Source organism: Hyalella azteca, unplaced genomic scaffold (assembly GCF_000764305.2).
Source record: "Hyalella azteca isolate HAZT.00-mixed unplaced genomic scaffold, Hazt_2.0.2 contig17004, whole genome shotgun sequence".
NCBI classification, from domain to species: Eukaryota; Metazoa; Arthropoda; class Malacostraca; order Amphipoda; family Hyalellidae; genus Hyalella; species Hyalella azteca.
Genome location: NW_025946807.1, coordinates 64,325 through 81,278, shown reverse-complemented (window position 1 = coordinate 81,278; position 16,954 = coordinate 64,325). Strand labels below are relative to the sequence as shown.

Genomic DNA, 16,954 nt, shown 5'->3' with positions numbered 1-16,954 from the left:
TTTTTGTACAATTCAATCTTTTTGCGCACAAGATTCCTTGCAAGAAGAGAATTAACAGTATTCCATAAGGCCCTCGAGTCGTTAGAGTCTTGCTGGATTTTAGTCGAGTAGTATTGCTTTTTGACCATTTTCAACAGCACATTCAAGACATTCCGATAGATCGAGTACGATCCACGACAAATTGCACCAGTACGGGAAAGCTTCAAGAGTTTATGCTTCTTCTTGATTAAAGATTTAATTTCAGTGGTAACTCAAGGAGGTCCACGTTTTTTAATCACGACAGACTTCATTGGAAAGGACGAGTTGTAAATTTTGAAAAGTTCATCCAAGCAAGACCGCATGGCAAGGTTAGGGTAATCAATATTAGTTATAGTTAGCGAAGGAAAAAATCTCATATTCTCCCTGAACACGTGAATGTTATCGGCATTGATATAGCGAATGTTTTTCCTGGATGGAGCTGTCGACAACTCAGTTTCAAAGTAAAAAAATGTCATCAGATGGTCTGATAAGTCACAGTCGATAACCCCTGCTTCTGGATTAGATCCACAGGAGAAGTTGCACCAAATATGGTCAAGCAGTGAGTATAATGTAATAGGATTTTCAGGGGATAATCTGGTAGGTTTGGTTATAACTGGATAAAAATTATAACAAAGAATGTCATGAATTAAATTGTTGATAGAACATAGATTAAGAGGATTGTACAGGTTTATATTGAAATTACCGCAAAGGACTACTTTACTGGTCCTCTCAAGTTTTGATAGCACCTCCAATGGGAAAAGTTCATTGAAACTTAAAACGGTTTGAGAAGGAGGTCGGTACACACAAAAAAGAGAGAGGTCAAACATGGGCAAACTGACAGAAATGTTTATCAATTCATATTCCGATTTTACCCAGGTGAACGTTTCAACAAGCCTAGCACTAAACTTATTATCGACGTAGGCAGCTATGCCGCCACCATGAAGATTACGATAGAATAGATGCTGAATCTATAGTAACCACAAATGTTGAATACCTGATCAGTGTCTGCGCAAAGCCACGTTTCCGTTATAAAAATTACCGAAATTTTAAAATCAATAGCACTAAGAAATATCAAGAGCTGGTCAAAGTTCCTCCTCATACTTCTGATATTTACACAAACAACTGAAAAAGATTTCGATTTTATGCCAAGCTCACTGATTCGGTCTGAGAAAGCATCCACGTCATACATTCTACAGTGAACTTCAGGAATATTCGCAACTAACTCATCTCTAAGGGATAGACTAGGATAGATTAACTCAGCCATAATAGAAGTGGTAGATACTGGCAATAACAGAGACAAGAGGCGGAGCTTCAGGCACTTGGGATGACCAATGACGCCTCAAGACCAGCCAGGTCAGACTCGCAATTGATGAATGAAATCTTGTCACTTTGGTCTTGACACAAACTTGACCATGCCGTAAATATACTCTATCAATAGTCTCAGCATTCCTCCTAAGAGTTCTTAGCTTGAATAAAATAGCTGCTCGCGTTTTGGTCAGATATTCATTAACAAACAGGTCGTCCGGCTTTTTCCTTTTCACGGCCACAATAATTCTGTTCCTTGCCTCCTTGGAGAGGAAGGACACTCGGCGGTGTTTTTTATCCCTACCAACGATGTCTTCCGTCTCGATGTCCGTGGCACATAGAGTATCATCAATAAACTCGTTCACCTTACCCATAAATAATTTCTTGAGTTGATCAGCATTCGTCAGTGCCTCAACTTTTTTCCATCAGAGTTTACGATGGAAGAGTCGACAATCGTTTGGATAAAACCACCACGACAGGCCATAACTCTTACAAGAGATTCCTGCTCAACACAATCGAGTCGTCTTTCCAAGCGCAACATTGAAGGATCCAAATATTTTACCATACCATTTCTGGAGGCACCTGCGTTATTCCTTGGGGCAGCAAAGCGGCGTTCAACAGAGGATACCTGAGGTGAGGAGACGCTACGAGGCACCACGTCATCATAACTCGGAGAGGTGTCCTGCTTTTCAACGATCAAGTCGACGTCACACTTGAGTTTCGAATTCACAGATATTAGGTTTTCAAGCTTGTTGAGCATTCTGACATTGAGGGAGTATATTGCATCCACTACTTTAATAACCTTGTCAAAATTCACTGTATTAGCAGCAACCACGTTAGAAAGTTTCCCTGGTCTACCTGCTTTCCTTTTCTCAGGACTGTAGTTTTTGAGGAAGGACAGCAACTTGTCCACCTTTTCCAAATCCTCGCGCATCGAGGCACTACCGACACCAATGGAAGCATCAGAATAGGTGGAGTTAGTATCACTCTCATTATCACTAGCCATCACAGTTTGCAAACGGGGAAATAGGCAAAGCAGTATACGAACGGGAGCAGAAGTTCGGTGAAATGGAGAGCCGAGGAACAGGGAGCCAAGCGCCGCACAACCTCACTCGACGACAGCCAATCTTGTTATTCAATATTTTTCTGTTTCCTATGATTCCGCCACTTTAATATAAAAATATAATAAAAATTTTACATTCCGACACGATAGTTAGCCTGGATACGCGTTCAAACAGGCACTTACGATGAGAGTCTTCCGACACAAACAACTGCAAACTTTAACAAACGTGTAATCGATTTTAAGAGTTTGGGTGTTTCTTTTTCGCGACCCCTGCCCTTGCTGGTTTCTCTGGCTCGCTGATGGTAGTTAAGCGACTATTTCTTGGACGGCTAACTGATTGTCCGACTGCAAAGCGAGTCATCTTACTCTTGCTTGTTGGCACCAGTATTGCCCAAAGTTGTCTGAGCACGGTGCTATTCAACCTGATGTTGCGAGGCCTCTCGCAGTTGCCGGGAGTGTACAGATCTAACGCATAACGTTCTGTCTATCCTAATCTCTTCATCCTTGAATCGTTCCCTCATTCCTGTGAGCCAACAACCAGGGTCTAGACAATAGCGTACAGAATGACTACATCATATAATGATAGCACTAAGGATCAGAGTGCTTTCCTCGTCATCCTTGCACCTCTTATCGGAGCACCTTCAGTACTTGGTGAAGAGCATACAACTGATCATCCAGTGTTACCTTCTAGTATGTTGCTACAGCTTATATTGTCTACTGTATCTGTTTTCCATTAGTACTTAAAATACATACCATCATCTTCAATCGTATGGTGTAGTACGTGTAAGTTAAAAAGAACACTGTAACTGAAGACCGTAAACTGAACATCTTGTACACATGACAGCGGACATTCAACTCTGACCCTATCAAAAATCCTACCTAACGATACTTGTTTATAAGCGAAATTACCACTGCACGTAAGCGAACTACCACTGACTTTTTCTTTTCTATGTAATTTAAAATCAAAGAGAAAAGCTTCTGGGGAGACTACATTGTTCTGTCGACTCATTTATGCAGCTTGTTGCACAAGCATAATAAATTCATTGCATGTATATTGCGTAGGAATTTATTGGGTAATCTTAAGATATTAATCTCCTCCAAGTGTAATTTTCAATTTCATGATCTTTCAGACATCGTAATCGTTATCCAAGCCCTACCCCGGCGAAGCAATGCGAGCATAAGGGGAGCGTCTGGCCAACATTAGAGGGTTTGCGCGTCGTCGTTCACACCAACCTTGACAGAAAATGAGCTCCAGTATCGCCTAGTCTTGCATTCTTGTCACCTTGAACGCTTATTTCGCGGCGCCCGGGACTTTGTCGGGCTCTACTGAACAATTAACTTATTGTCACTGCAAACCTATCTCCTCCTAGAGTTTTTTAGCTACAGTGATGAGACATCTACCATTCGATTCGCAATTAAAATATCCATCGATATATGGTAGCTTTTTTCAATTTCGTCATAGTTTGGAAAATATTTGAAAAAAGGAGGGGGAAATAGGGGAAAATCGAAAAAATTTCGAACATTTTGCAAAAAATGCTCCCCCATCCACAAATATTCGAATTTCGAAAAACGCTATCATAAATCGATAGATATGGTCTTTACGCATCGAATGATATGCGTCTCAATGTTGTAGCTTGAAAATCCTAGGAGGAGATTTCTACAGTACCCCCTTTTTTGGTCGTTTTCTAAGAATTTCACGTTTTCTTTCATTTTTTTTTCGAAAAATAGACATGAATAAAAGCTGTCTATTTTTCGGTTTTACAATGGTGTACCAAGTTTCAAAATGATCCATCTGTAAACAGCCAAGAAAAAAAAGTGGCCAGACGCTCCCCGTAAGCGAAGTGATAATAATAGTATTGTATCTGAGCAAACTCTTTCCTAAACTTCATTTGTAGAACATAGTCTTCTCCATAAAGCTCAGTGTTTCTCCTTGTATGAAAAAATCACCGATTGTGTATGAATAATGTAACGCCGCGCTACTATACCGATACTAACATGAACCATTCGAGTTGGCCAACTACAATCTTGTGTCATCAAATTGTTAAGTACCTATACGCTCTGCCACGAGGTTATAAATTACGACTAAAGAATGCAAATATATTCATTGTTTCGTGCCTGATTTTTTACCTATTACCTAATATTAAATCCAACGCGCAGCTCACTTACCCCTGCAAGCAAAAACTACAGGACCAAATGGCTTCGTTCTAAATTATCTACTACAGGAAACCTTATCAAATCTACATGACAATATCTTTACAATACGTCCATTTACAAGTTTTTTAATACTATCAACAGTGATGCATCTATCGATTAAAAATTTTTATCAGCCGTCGATCCAAATGTTGTCTTCGTAAAACCCCGTAAAATGAGTCGATTATAATATTAGAATGACTTTTAATGTTGAAAATCGCGAAATAAAAATTAGCACATATTTATTGCGTCGTTCTAAACGCCTTCTGACCTCTGTTGCATTCGACCTCTCTAAGGAGAATAAAAACACAGAATTTCACCCTGATTTAATGGTTGCCTGTTGTTGAACCCGAAATTTTATGAATGAGCAGCCGCAAATTAATTTAAAGCTGCCACAAAGTAGAGCTGCTACAAAGTAGAGCTGCCACAAAGTAAAGCTGCCACAAAGTAAACAAAGTAGAGCTGCCACAAAGTAGAGCTGCTACAAAGTAGAGCTGCCACAAAGTAAAGCTGCCACAAAGTAGAGCTGCCACAAAGTAGAGCTGCCACAAAGTAAAGCTGCCACAAAGTAAAGCTGCCACAAAGTAGAGCTGCCACAAAGTAGAGCTGCCACAAAGTAGAGCTGCCACAAAGTAAAGCTGCCACAATGCATAGCGCCCACAATGTAGAGCTGCCAGAAAGTAGAACGGCCATAATCTTCGAGCTGCCACAACTTTAGAGCTGCCACAATTTTAGAGCTGCCACATTTTAGAGCTTCCACAAAGTAGAGCAGCCACAAAGTAGAGCTGCCACAAAGTAGAGCTGCCACAAAGTAGAGCAGCCGCAATCTTAGGGCTGCCGCAAAGTAAACCTGCCTCAATGTAGAGCTGAGGTTCAAGAGAAGCCGCAACTGAGGCGCAGGTATCGCAGAGATAATTCATTGCAAATAGAGCCAGCAATACAAAGCTCTCCGTTTAATAATGGCAAGCTTTTTCTTTAAAAATCGGTCCACCTTAATTTATCTAAAAATAAGCATGTACTAGAAACGGAATAAAAAGTGATTACTCTAGCTGCATTGAAATGTAAACGCATTCCTTCGTTTTAATTGCTGTCGATCTGCAATTTCATACTAGGTGTCGAAAATTGTTATGCTGTGTACGTACCAAAGCCGTTGCATCATGGCCAAGAACTTGCAAGATTGGAGTTGCAAGATTGGTTTTTGAGTTTGATAATTCAGTCATGCTATGATCTAACAGAAAACTAAATATTTTGGTATCCCGTGCGTTTTCATGGAAAGTATACAGCCAGAGAGCTCTTCTTAAAAGTCATAATACGTTTTCACGATGGTCAAAATTTACAAATACGGTGATGATAAATTTAATGCTAGACTTTCAGGGTGCTTGAGAACTGAAGTGAATGAAGGAAATAGTTTGTGTAAATCGGTTTTGTATCTTTGACGACTGACTAATTATTATATTGGGATCTTTTGGAGTCAGATCATGCAGAAAATTTAATTCGTTGCGAACACCGGGATTACGAACTGTGATCCGGTAGGCCCTGCATAGCAACCCAATATTCAGCACATGCTGTAATATTCATTGAATTGTTTTTCTAAACAGGCAGACCAGGAAGAGCTACGCTTGAAACGCAAGCTCAGAAAGCAAAGCAAATCGCAGTAAAGCAGCGATGCGTGCAGTACTAGAGACTTTGTTCAAACCTGACCAATGTTTTGTCGTGAGGTGATCGTGAAGTTATAGAAAAATGAAGAGAAACTTATAATTTTAGAAACATAATCTAAAACAGATTTCCAGGCACTACGTATAAAGAAAACGAGTCCTAGCGAATCAGGTTCAAACGTGGTGACCATGAATACACACAGTAGCGGTGAAAGTAATCAGAAACGAGTAAAGTAAGCTTTAAAAGTTAGATCTGTAATTCTTTGCATCTCATCTATGTACCCTGATTAAAATGAATGCAGTGCTGCTACGTTTACGGTTGCAGCTTACTAACTGTTTAACAGATATCTATAGTCTTGCTGCCGCTCATTAAGCTTGTGATTATCTTATGCTTATTTATAAATAGCAAAGTCGTTTTATAATTCTCATTTCTTGACAAAACCGCATGTTTAGCATTGTCAAAAATTTAATAGGAAACGACATGGGTTTGGGATTAGACTTTTTATCATGAGAAATATCAATAATGATGTGAAATTTTCTCGCCGAAAATAATTTTGTGAAATTTACAGTGAAATTTTCTCACCGACCCCTGTTTTAGATGAAGCAAGCAACCATAATACAGATATGTATAGCTGGATAAATTATCGGAGCAAAGTAATAAACTTGAATAATAATAGAAACACACGTACAGTACACACACATATATAATATGTCGAAGCATATTCATTCTTTGCTTACATAAACACTAAATTTAGTGCCAATAGAGGCTAATAACGATTGACGTGCAATATGAAGAAAAAACGAATGCAAATGGTCTACACAAAGAACACTGTTTCCAGTCAATAATTTGACGTAATAGTTCTGACGAAGTTTGCTCAAAGACAATTTTCTTCGAGTCAGTTCAACATAGTGCGTGTGTTACTGTAATGTACTGTAGACGCAAATGACTCCAGCGTTGGTAGTCGTGTAACTGCAGTTGAAGTCGAAGAACAAGAGGTCCGGGCCGCCCATTCCAATGCATCGTCCGATCCCGCCGTCAGGACTTCCCGGCATCCAGCCATAGATGGCCGTGTTCGGCACCGGTACTCCAGAGCTCAGAGTGACGTACGAGCCGTCGCTGGCACGTATCATGTCTACGAAGAGGCGCCGCGTCTGCCGGATGCTCAAACTCGCCCTGTCCTGAAATTGGTAAAAATTAAATCAGACTTACGTCATTTTTGCTATGAATGGGACCGCGTTAGGTCGACGTCAATCCGTTAATGAAAGAGAGTCGACTACTAAAATGGTTGACTCCAGAATATATCGCTTCAAAGTGCACAAAAATCACGTAAGATACGCGAAGAAGCAGCTGATGCTGAAACTCTTTATCGTCTAACTGAATAACTCAGCAGACGGTGGATGAGCGGAGCAGAGTGGCGTTATTTTATGATAATATGCGTTTAAAAATTAAATTTTGAAGACAACACTTCAAAAGAATGCAGTGTGTCCGATGTTACAAATGTACAATGGATTTCTATTTTAACTATTAAATATAAAAAATTAATTTATAAATTTAATTTTTAAAATTAAAAAAATTAAAATTTTCCAAATTATTTATTCTATCAATTGATTTATGCGTTGTCTCCGACTTTACGCAACTGTGGACAATTTCAGATCGATTGGACAGGTAGAAGTGTGTTAAATATTAATTATGAGATATGTAGCAGACAAAATTATTTTTTTTATTTTTTTTTAGTATTAAAAATAATTTTTTTGGTTTTCAAAATTATTTATTTTAAAAATTATTTATTTGGTCAATTGATTCATGCATTGTCTCCAACTTTATGCAAGTGTGCACAATTTTTGATCGATTGGAGCGGTAGAAGTGTTTTAAATATCGATTATAAGATTTGTAGCTGACAAACAAACAAACAAAACGAAAAAACAAACAACAAGAAGTGATGTTAAATAGAAGTGTTGTAAAAAGTTACATGTATCAGGTAACGATTTCACCAAAATTTCGTGTCGAGTTGCAAAACGTCGACTTCCTTGGTCCTAAGGAGCCAGAATTTATTTTTATGTCAGCATGTGGTCTTACAGTTGGTTGAGAGATGTTACAGACATGTTTTCATAATCATTGAGGGCAAATTTTCAATTCATTAATTTCTTTATCCGAGATACAAACCGTTATTAAAAAAAACAAATTGCGTTAATCGTACGAATCCACACAAAAGATATCCTCCTGCGATAAGCCCCATGCAGTTGTTGCTTTATACATGCTTTTATTATGTAATTTTCTATGCGTAGGGTATAGTCGTTAACTGATCCTTGATATTATAATATAATGTAAATTTCTTGCGCTAAGTAATAATGTAAATTTCTTGTGCTCTCGAGGCAATTCTGGTTATTGGGCAGTACATCCTTAACTTCCAACGCCTAAGACATAAAGATTATTGGGACGCAAAGTCTGACTTTTTGTGACTCACTTTCAAGGTGACAGGGTATGGCACCAGATCCATGCTGTTGTTCCGACAGGTGGCCAGGGCGTTTCTACAAATGAAGTTTATTATTAATAAATGATGCGAATTAATATGTCTAACATTGAATCATGATTGATGGTCTTCGACCACCATCATGGGAATAATTTCGAGGTCCGTCCCAGCAATTGATTGAATCTTCCATCTGAGATGGAGCTTATATAGACTTATATCAACCGAGACATCAGCTATATGATAACACCGAATGAACAATTTTACGTAGATCAATTTCCGCCTAAACATTGTTTAGTGTCCTCTCTAAACTACTACAGAGATGCATCATCAGATAGAAACGAAATTGAAAGTTCTTCGAAAGTGAATCATTTAAGTTAAATTTTGAAGATTTTTAAAATTTATTCACGTACTTTAGATGACGAAGATCTGTGAAATGTATCCATTTACCTTAGATGATGTCGGTCTTTGGAATGTATCCACTTACCTTAGATGATGTAGGTCTTTGGAATATAGACACTTACCTTAGCTGATGACGGTCTATGAAATGCATCCACATGCATTTAATGATATAGGTCTTTGAAATGTATCCTCTTACTTTAGAATTAGATGATGATGGTCCTTGAAATGTATCTTATATGTTGGAGGTCTTTGAAATGTATCCACTTACCTTAGATGATGAAGGCCCTTGAAATGAATCTACCTACCTTATATTTTGGAGGTCTTTGAAATGTATCCACTTACCTTAGATGATGAAGGCCCTTGAAATGAATCTACTTATATTATATGTTGGAGGTTTTTGAAACGTATCCATATACCTTAGATGATGAAGGTCCTTGACATGAATCTATTTACTTTATATGTTGGAAGTCTTTGAAATGTTTCCACCAACCTTAGACGATATATGTCTTTTAAATTCATTTCCTTCAGTATTCCTCATTCTTACTCGCTGAAACGTGTCAATCTGTAGATAAAATTAGCACGAATGTACACAGGGCATAATAATAATACGTTTTTCAACCAATCAAAGACTTTATCAAGCGCCCAATAGAGTCGCTGTTAAAGTGAACTCATGGCTTCCGGCATGTTGGTGATTCTGGCCCATTAGGCATCCACGTACATCCTGGCGCCCTTGCTCGCCCTTGAATTGTTGTCACGGGCATTCGATTGAGTGATTTTTCGGTTCGCTTTTGATGTAAAAAGAACACAGAGTTCATGTCTCTTGTTAATAATTACATACATTCTTCAAATGTGTCAAATGAGAAACTCTTGCGGAATGAAAAATGAACATAAGACTCTATTCGCGTATTAATAGCCTTGTGTTATTAACTCACTCGTATAGCGATAGCTAAAAAATCATCCAACTATACACACATTTGGCTCATATGCAAGGAGAAATTCTGTTGTAGCTTATATTAGAAAAGTCTACAAACAATCAGCTGAACTTACGCGGGATCGATGCCACCTGGCGGAGGAGGGAATTCGTACAGGTGGTAGTTCGTCCTGTACGAGTTGAGTCTGAACGCGTTCGTCATCGCGCCATTCACGGCGCCAGGCACCGAAGCTACCACCACCAGGAAGCACTGCGGTAGCAACACGAAAGCAGTTGATGAGCGCCATTTTAATTTAACTCATGGCCGCAAAGATTCGTGATTGTACTCTCGCTCTAATTAAGCCTACAGAAAGAGCAACCTCTCAGAAGCCAACGCTTTCTACCAGGAAAATGTAACACACATATCCTTTTCTGTACCTCTGGTTCCAATCTCCATTTGTTTATATGACTGCACTACAACCATATTATCTGTGTTATCTCTTCCTCTCCTCCATCCATCCCAATGCCCTTCCCTCTCACGCCCCGAAACCAACGGGCCTATTCCAGTGGGCTATGGAACTAAGCCTTCTTCACGACCTCGTCTACCTTCATCCTCATCTCCAGCCAGCATCAGACCTTAAACCACCCCAACTAAGTCGACCTCACCGCTCAAGACCCCAGACGTATGTAATCCAACTGCAATATGTAATCTTTGCCTCGCTGAATAAAGTGTCTGTTGGCGCGCTGGGATTGGTACGTACGATCTGAACAGACTTGATAAAGCAATATAAAGTAAATTACTTACCGTCATCCAGCAATTCTGATTTGCGCGTCTAAATGGCCTCAAATTTTAGAGCGTACCCGTTGATTAACATATTCTGTCAACAGCAAGAAAATTTATGTTAAATTTCTCACTGAAGAAGAGTTCCACTGGAACCCTCCACAAGCATCGTGTTGACTGCAACGAGACGCGCAAGCCACCTGCGACGCCACACCCGCCTCTTGAACAGTCCAGACTGGAAGGACCACTTCGGTTACCAGTCCAAAGAGGACCAGACCACCGACGGACATCCTGAGTTTCTCCGTACACTGGACCCCGCAGTTCGTCTCATGAAGTACCGTATCTGGATCCAATAGTTAAAACACAATTTTTTTACTAATTTACACCGATATAAATTTAATTGCTTTATATAAGTAGCTGGCTTAAATTTGAATGGAATGGAACTAATTCCACACGTCATTATATGAACTAATTAATATTCTCAATTTATGGTGCCCGCACAAGAAGCAAATTTCGTTCGGTGGTAATTTTCGGGATACTTGCCTCGTGTAGAGGGTCACCCACTGCTTCGTTAGCGAGTAGCGAACAGCGGCAAATAAGAACAAACCTTTCTGTTTCATACCAGTAACGCACAGAAGCAAATATGTTAGTTTCGTGGCGTCGGTGTGCGGCGAGTACCGGCACGTGAACAACTAACGGCGCTTACCTAGTCGTAAATGAAGGCAACAAAGGATCATATTAGTAACGGTTCGCATGTACCTATAAAGTTGTGTACATTTTTATGACCTACTACATGAATCTTTGATAAGTTTTGTATTTTGGTGAATCTTTTTTGGTCTCGTTGTTTTTTGGGAAAACATTTATCATACAAGGTTGTACAACAAGTTTTTATTTGTTTCTAAATACAACTTGCTACATATTGTGATTGAAAATTCGATTTTGAAAGTTAAAGAATTCATATTCAGCAGAATTTAGTGGTAATGAGTTTCTAACGTCTACTGCCATCAGACTATAACACTATCAATTGATGAAACTCGGTTTTAAACTAGTGTTTCAATCTATTAATGACCTTCGGTAATGAATCACGAAATTATAGCGGATGGTATGCGAAAAATAAATTACAGACCCCGAAATTCTCCCTAAACTTATTTTGTGATCTCTAAAGATACTCAGGCAGCTACAGATGAGAAAATACCGACAGCTACTACTAGCTTCATTCCTAACCTTTACTTGCCGGTAAAACTATGAGTGGCTTGTTGCAGCCGTTAATACTAGCTGCAGCAACTTGCCCAGATGCCGTCAGTAGATGTAGGATTCAGATTATCTGTAAATAAATGCAAAGAAAACATTCTTATTGATAATATTTCTAAGATCGATAGTTAATAAAATGGGATAAAAACCAAAACATGCTCAGAAAAATTAGGAACAATGGAGAGCCATAGCTAAAATGACAATCTCAAAAATTAGTGTGGTGTAGCAACTATCAGCACATTTTTTATCCTTTTCCCTCGTAATTTCATGCAAAAATTAACAATTATTTTCCAATGATCTATATCGCTTAAGTCAATTACAGTAGCAATATTCTCGAAATGTTCGATTGCACCTTTTTCTTTTTCGTATAAAGAGTTCTCATGTAGAGAACTATTAGGAAGAAAAAAGTGAAAACAGTATAAGGAGTGTTCGCTCGTACTTAAAGGAGTTAAGCGCATGCAAGCATGCAAGTTAATTCACAGCACTAAGGCATGTGACATAATCGGTTAATACCGAAGCTCCAAGGAGCCAATAACCCCTACGGGTTCGAAGCACTGGCGTAAAGCCGGTAAAGCAAGATCTTCAACGAGCGAAACACAGAAGTTCTAACATGCATTTAAATGGAACAAAATAAAATGAAAACGCACTCGCACAAACTCAAATTAAGTAACAGATAAGCAAGAGTTAACAAAAGTAATAATACTGTTTGAGCAAGAGGTCTTCACTCCGGTAAGGTTAAAGCAATAGTTTTTAAGATCGAGCTAAGGAGCGTCGACTTTGCCTCCTAATACGAGACAAACGATAAGCGTATAAACGTTAACAAATTAATTAAGACAATAAATTTTAACAATTAAGAGCAGTGTGTAAGTCTGCTTTTACCTGTGTGTTTTCATTTCCTAATATTTTTTATTCGTTTAATACTTTCTTTTCGTGCAATAAACTGTATGTTGAATGTCAACTACTGCTTAATTTTATCTGTTCATTTAATTATTTATGGATATCTTGATCGTCATCTGATGTTGGTATGCTACACCTTTTTGGAAAGCTCCTTGTCAATACTACAACATATTAAAAGTTCAGCTCACTATGTCCCTTTTTCAGAGTTTTAGAGCCCCCCAAAAAATTAAGTCAAAGCTAAATTGATATTTTAAAAATTAGCGGTTAGCGGTAAATTTGCAAAATTTTTCGGTGATTTATCGGTTAAGCGTTATACAAGCTAACTTCTCAGTTAGCGGATTAAGGGTTATCGAAGCTAAATCTTCGGTTAGCTGTGCCCACCACTGGTTATAAGAAATTTCATCACACATGTTTATTATTCATAAACTGCACCGATACAGGAATTGGCCATTGTTATAGATATTTGCAAAGTGTATTAATCAGTTGCCACCCATATTTAATATCTAACAATAGTAATAATAAAGCTACTAATATAAGTCTTTTATCATCGTCGCCATACAGTGTAGTCTTACTTATCTCTTTTGTATACAATTCATGGTCATTACTTTGTATATTATACATTGTTTATATATAGTCCTAATTATTATTCAAAGCTCTTTTATATTCAGCCATGGCCTTATTCCTTTCAATATTTCTCTTTATACTTTTATGATATTAGTGAACCGTAGTCCATAATGAAAATGGCACCTCACACTGATTTTCAGCAAAACTTAGGCTGCTGGGCTTAGGCTGTTCGGGCTAACTTAGGTTATGAGATCAGGGTTTTGATTAAGGTTATGGGCATAGACATGAGTAAGTGCTTGGGTATGACGCCTGTCCTGAGCCGTACTGTCGAAAATAGTTGAGAGTTCTAATTAACTTTGTCAGCCAATCGCTAACGGCGCTTCAGGCTAAAATTATCAATTACAGACTAGAAATCGGCCGCTACTTTTATTTAAGCCGCTACGTGTACTTAGGCCACAAAGCGTGCTTGAGCGAGTTTTGATACCGCAAAAAAAAATATGGAGCATCTATGATTATTAATTGGGCCAGGTGGATTGGTGGCGTACTGACTGCCGTCAGCTACTTGTTGAGTGGTTGCCTAACGCTATATTATTCAATATATAAGACTTTTTCTTTCAAATAATTGAGATAAAAGAATTAGATTTACTGAACTATTTTGTAGCATGATTTCTTAATTTATTACATCTAAGAGGTTTGCGCCATATAGAAGTCAGTATGCATAAATTTCCGTTATAGTATTTGTACGTTGCAATGCAAACCAATGGTCATCGACGCTACCATCACGACGCGGATTAGCCCTGTATTGTGCTGGTGAAGCACAACCTACGATATAGTACGACCCACAGCCAACGATATAGCACGACCTATTGTCCAGCAAGTAGCTCTCTACGATCGGATCAAATCTCAATTTCACAATATTGCCACATAATTTATTAACTTCAGACTAATTCTGGACTTAATTCTCAATAAATTTAACCCCTCGCAGCAACGGAAGGAATGACCGTTCCTAGCGTCCACGCGTAAATCAAAGTATTTATTTCATTTATCAAATGAATACTTTTATTTAAACCGTACATGTTTCTCACCGCATTTTTCAGCTGATTTGAAAAAGGCAGTCAAATTGTATAATTATGCTAAAAATGACTAAACAACGCTTCGTTGCAACACTGGCTAGTTATTATCGCTTGATTCCTCATGCAGACTTTGTAAGAAATTTAGTCAGGCCACTAATGACCATCACACTCACCAGGCCTTTTCAGCGAGCACGAACTGTCTGTGGACAACCTGACCAGCTGCTGACTGACGTGTGCCCCACCAACGCCACAACCCGGCCTCGACGACTGCTGACTGACGAGTGCCTCGCCAGAGGCCAACGTTGTGACGAATGTTGCCGTTGCCATGAGTTCCGTTGTGCCGCATTGCAGCTGCATTTTCGGGGTGTATTGTTGAATGCTGCCGTTGTCATGGGTTTCTTTGTGCCGCATTGCCACGGTATTGTTCAGGGAGTATTGTTGAATGCCGCCGTTTTCATGGGTTTCTTTATGCCGCATTACCACGGTATTGTTGCGGGAGTATTGTTGAATGCTGTCGTTTTCATGGGTTTCTTTGTGCCTCATTGTGTCGCGGCATTGCTGTGTGCCTCATTGTGTCGCGGCATTGTTCAGGGTCTATTAACTACGGCAGTCTTTTCTGTTATTCCTGAAATATAACAATATTTCGATAAGTTATTTATGCATCGACGGAAATTACGAGTCCCTTCATATATGATATATGCTCATTGATTTTGTGAATTTAATTACGCACAGTTTTGGTGGGAAACTTAGGGTCATTAATAAGTATTGGCTCATGTAAGAAGCTTGGCAATGTTATAGCGTACATGAATAATGGAATAAAATCAAATGAAAGAACGAAATTACAAATATGAATAAGGGAACGTCATCGCATGTATGAATGAAGGTAGAAATTGCTTGCATGAATGAGGGAATGAAGGCGCGTATATGAATCAGGTAAAGAATTGCATGTATGATGGAGAGCTAGTATAACTTGGTAAGTATGTATGTTAGAGACGTCCAATTCCCGACTTCGATTAAATATCATCAAAGTAAAACCATAATATTAACAATATAATAAATTAATAAAATTAAGTGTAGTATTTGAATTTTCAACCGTGTTAGATATCTAGATAGTCAATATGTGACTAGATATCCCTAGTCACATAGTTTTACATACAGAAAATGTATGACATAGTTATAAATAATAAGTTCTAATAGTTGTAAGACCTTTTCACTAACGAAAAATAAAACATAGAAAAAATTAATGAACTTTTCTCATTGTGAAATGAAACAATATGCTTTAGGTTGCTTAGAATTAAAGAATTGAAGAGATAAAAAGTCGAGTCTTGAAAATTAACTTGCGACTTTAGCCTGGGGCGAGGGCATCTCTTATTCAACAGTAAGAAGTGAACAAGTTCTCGAACACGTTGCGAAGGCCAATGCAGCAGGGAGAGTTGGAATAATGTGTACACCGCGAATGCTGACACTTCAACGTCGTGAAACTTTGGGTCGTGAGACGATAAACCGTAAGACATTTAGCCATATGATCTTGAGCCGTTAGACATTAAGCCAGGAGACGTTAAGCTGTAAGAAATTACGCCGTGAGACGTTAAGCTGGATGACATTAGGTGGTGAGACGTTAAGTCGTAAGACATAAAGGCGTCAGACGTAAAGCCGTAACACCCTGAGCCGTAAAACACTAAGCTGTAAGACACTGAGCCGTAAGACATAAAGCCGTAAGACATAAAACCGTAAGGCATAAAGCCGTACGACATAAAGCCGTAAGACATAAAGCCGTAAGAAACAAAGCCGTAAGACATTTAGCCGTAAGACGTTAAGCCGTAACACATTAAAGCCGTGAAATATTAAACTGTAAGTCACTGAGCTGTTAGTCATTAGCGTTGCGTGGCGAGAAATTTACGAAGCGTATTGATGCAGTAACTCCAGATGATTGCTGTTCTTTAATCTAAACTTTATTTCACGTGAGATTAAAAACTAACGAGGGCTGCCTTTCTGAAGTAGCGTGTTCTGGGCAGACGAATAAAATAATCAATGAGTTGAAATTACCTGAGGTCACGCTGCCTTCGTAGGTTGATAATACAGTATATGTTCAAATGCATTACTGGGTTGATCATATTAGATCGAGGTGCCTTAGTGGGTTGATAATATATGTCCAATGTGTTTTAGTGGCTTGATAATATATGATGAAGGTGCATTACTGGGTTGATAATCTATGTTCAAGGTGTCTTTTAGCTTATTTCAGGAAACCAAAGTTATAAACGTCAATGAAACTCTCGATATAATAGAAACAGAGGTTGCCAACTTAGGTGAACCTTCCCCAAATATTGTGGTTGCGGGAGATTTTAACCTACCACACATACGATGGCCAAACTTGGAC

At 38.7% G+C, this 16,954-nt stretch overlaps 2 protein-coding genes across 3 annotated transcripts in view; one reads left to right on the top strand and one right to left on the bottom strand.

The window, feature by feature from the left end:
* Positions 1–5,035: 5,035 nt before the first annotated feature.
* LOC108667111 lies at positions 5,036–14,844 on the bottom strand. 2 transcript variants are annotated; one of them, XM_018154096.2, is made up of 6 exons: positions 14,751–14,844; positions 12,017–12,116; positions 10,927–11,135; positions 10,149–10,282; positions 8,697–8,760; positions 5,036–7,410 (listed from the first exon to the last, which is right to left on the bottom strand). In XM_018154096.2, the coding sequence occupies exons 3-6, from the start codon at positions 11,080–11,082 to the stop codon at positions 7,150–7,152; spliced, it is 615 nt and encodes a 204-aa protein (XP_018009585.1). In that variant the 5' UTR covers positions 11,083–11,135; positions 12,017–12,116; positions 14,751–14,844; the 3' UTR covers positions 5,036–7,149. The 2 variants fall into 2 exon arrangements, with proteins under 2 accessions (XP_018009585.1, XP_018009584.1); XM_018154095.2 differs by lacking the exons at positions 12,017–12,116; positions 14,751–14,844 and adding an exon at positions 11,400–11,553.
* The window catches only part of LOC108667110 (macrophage mannose receptor 1-like), an 8,653-nt gene continuing 5,487 nt past the window's right edge, over positions 13,789–16,954 (top strand). The window contains exon 1 of the mRNA XM_047885128.1: positions 13,789–13,792. Coding sequence (XP_047741084.1) covers positions 13,789–13,792 — 4 coding nt within the window. The remainder of the gene's footprint in view (positions 13,793–16,954) is intronic.

Bases quoted from the DNA above. Each gene is read 5' to 3' on its own strand.
- LOC108667111 (XM_018154095.2), bottom strand. The intron at 10,283-10,926 runs GTGAGAAATTTA...TTGCTACCGCAG, and splicing joins TCCAGTGGAACTCTTCTTCA to TGCTTCCTGGTGGTGGTAGC. The intron at 8,761-10,148 runs GTAAGTTCAGCT...CTTCATTTGTAG, and splicing joins CCAGGTGGCATCGATCCCGC to AAACGCCCTGGCCACCTGTC.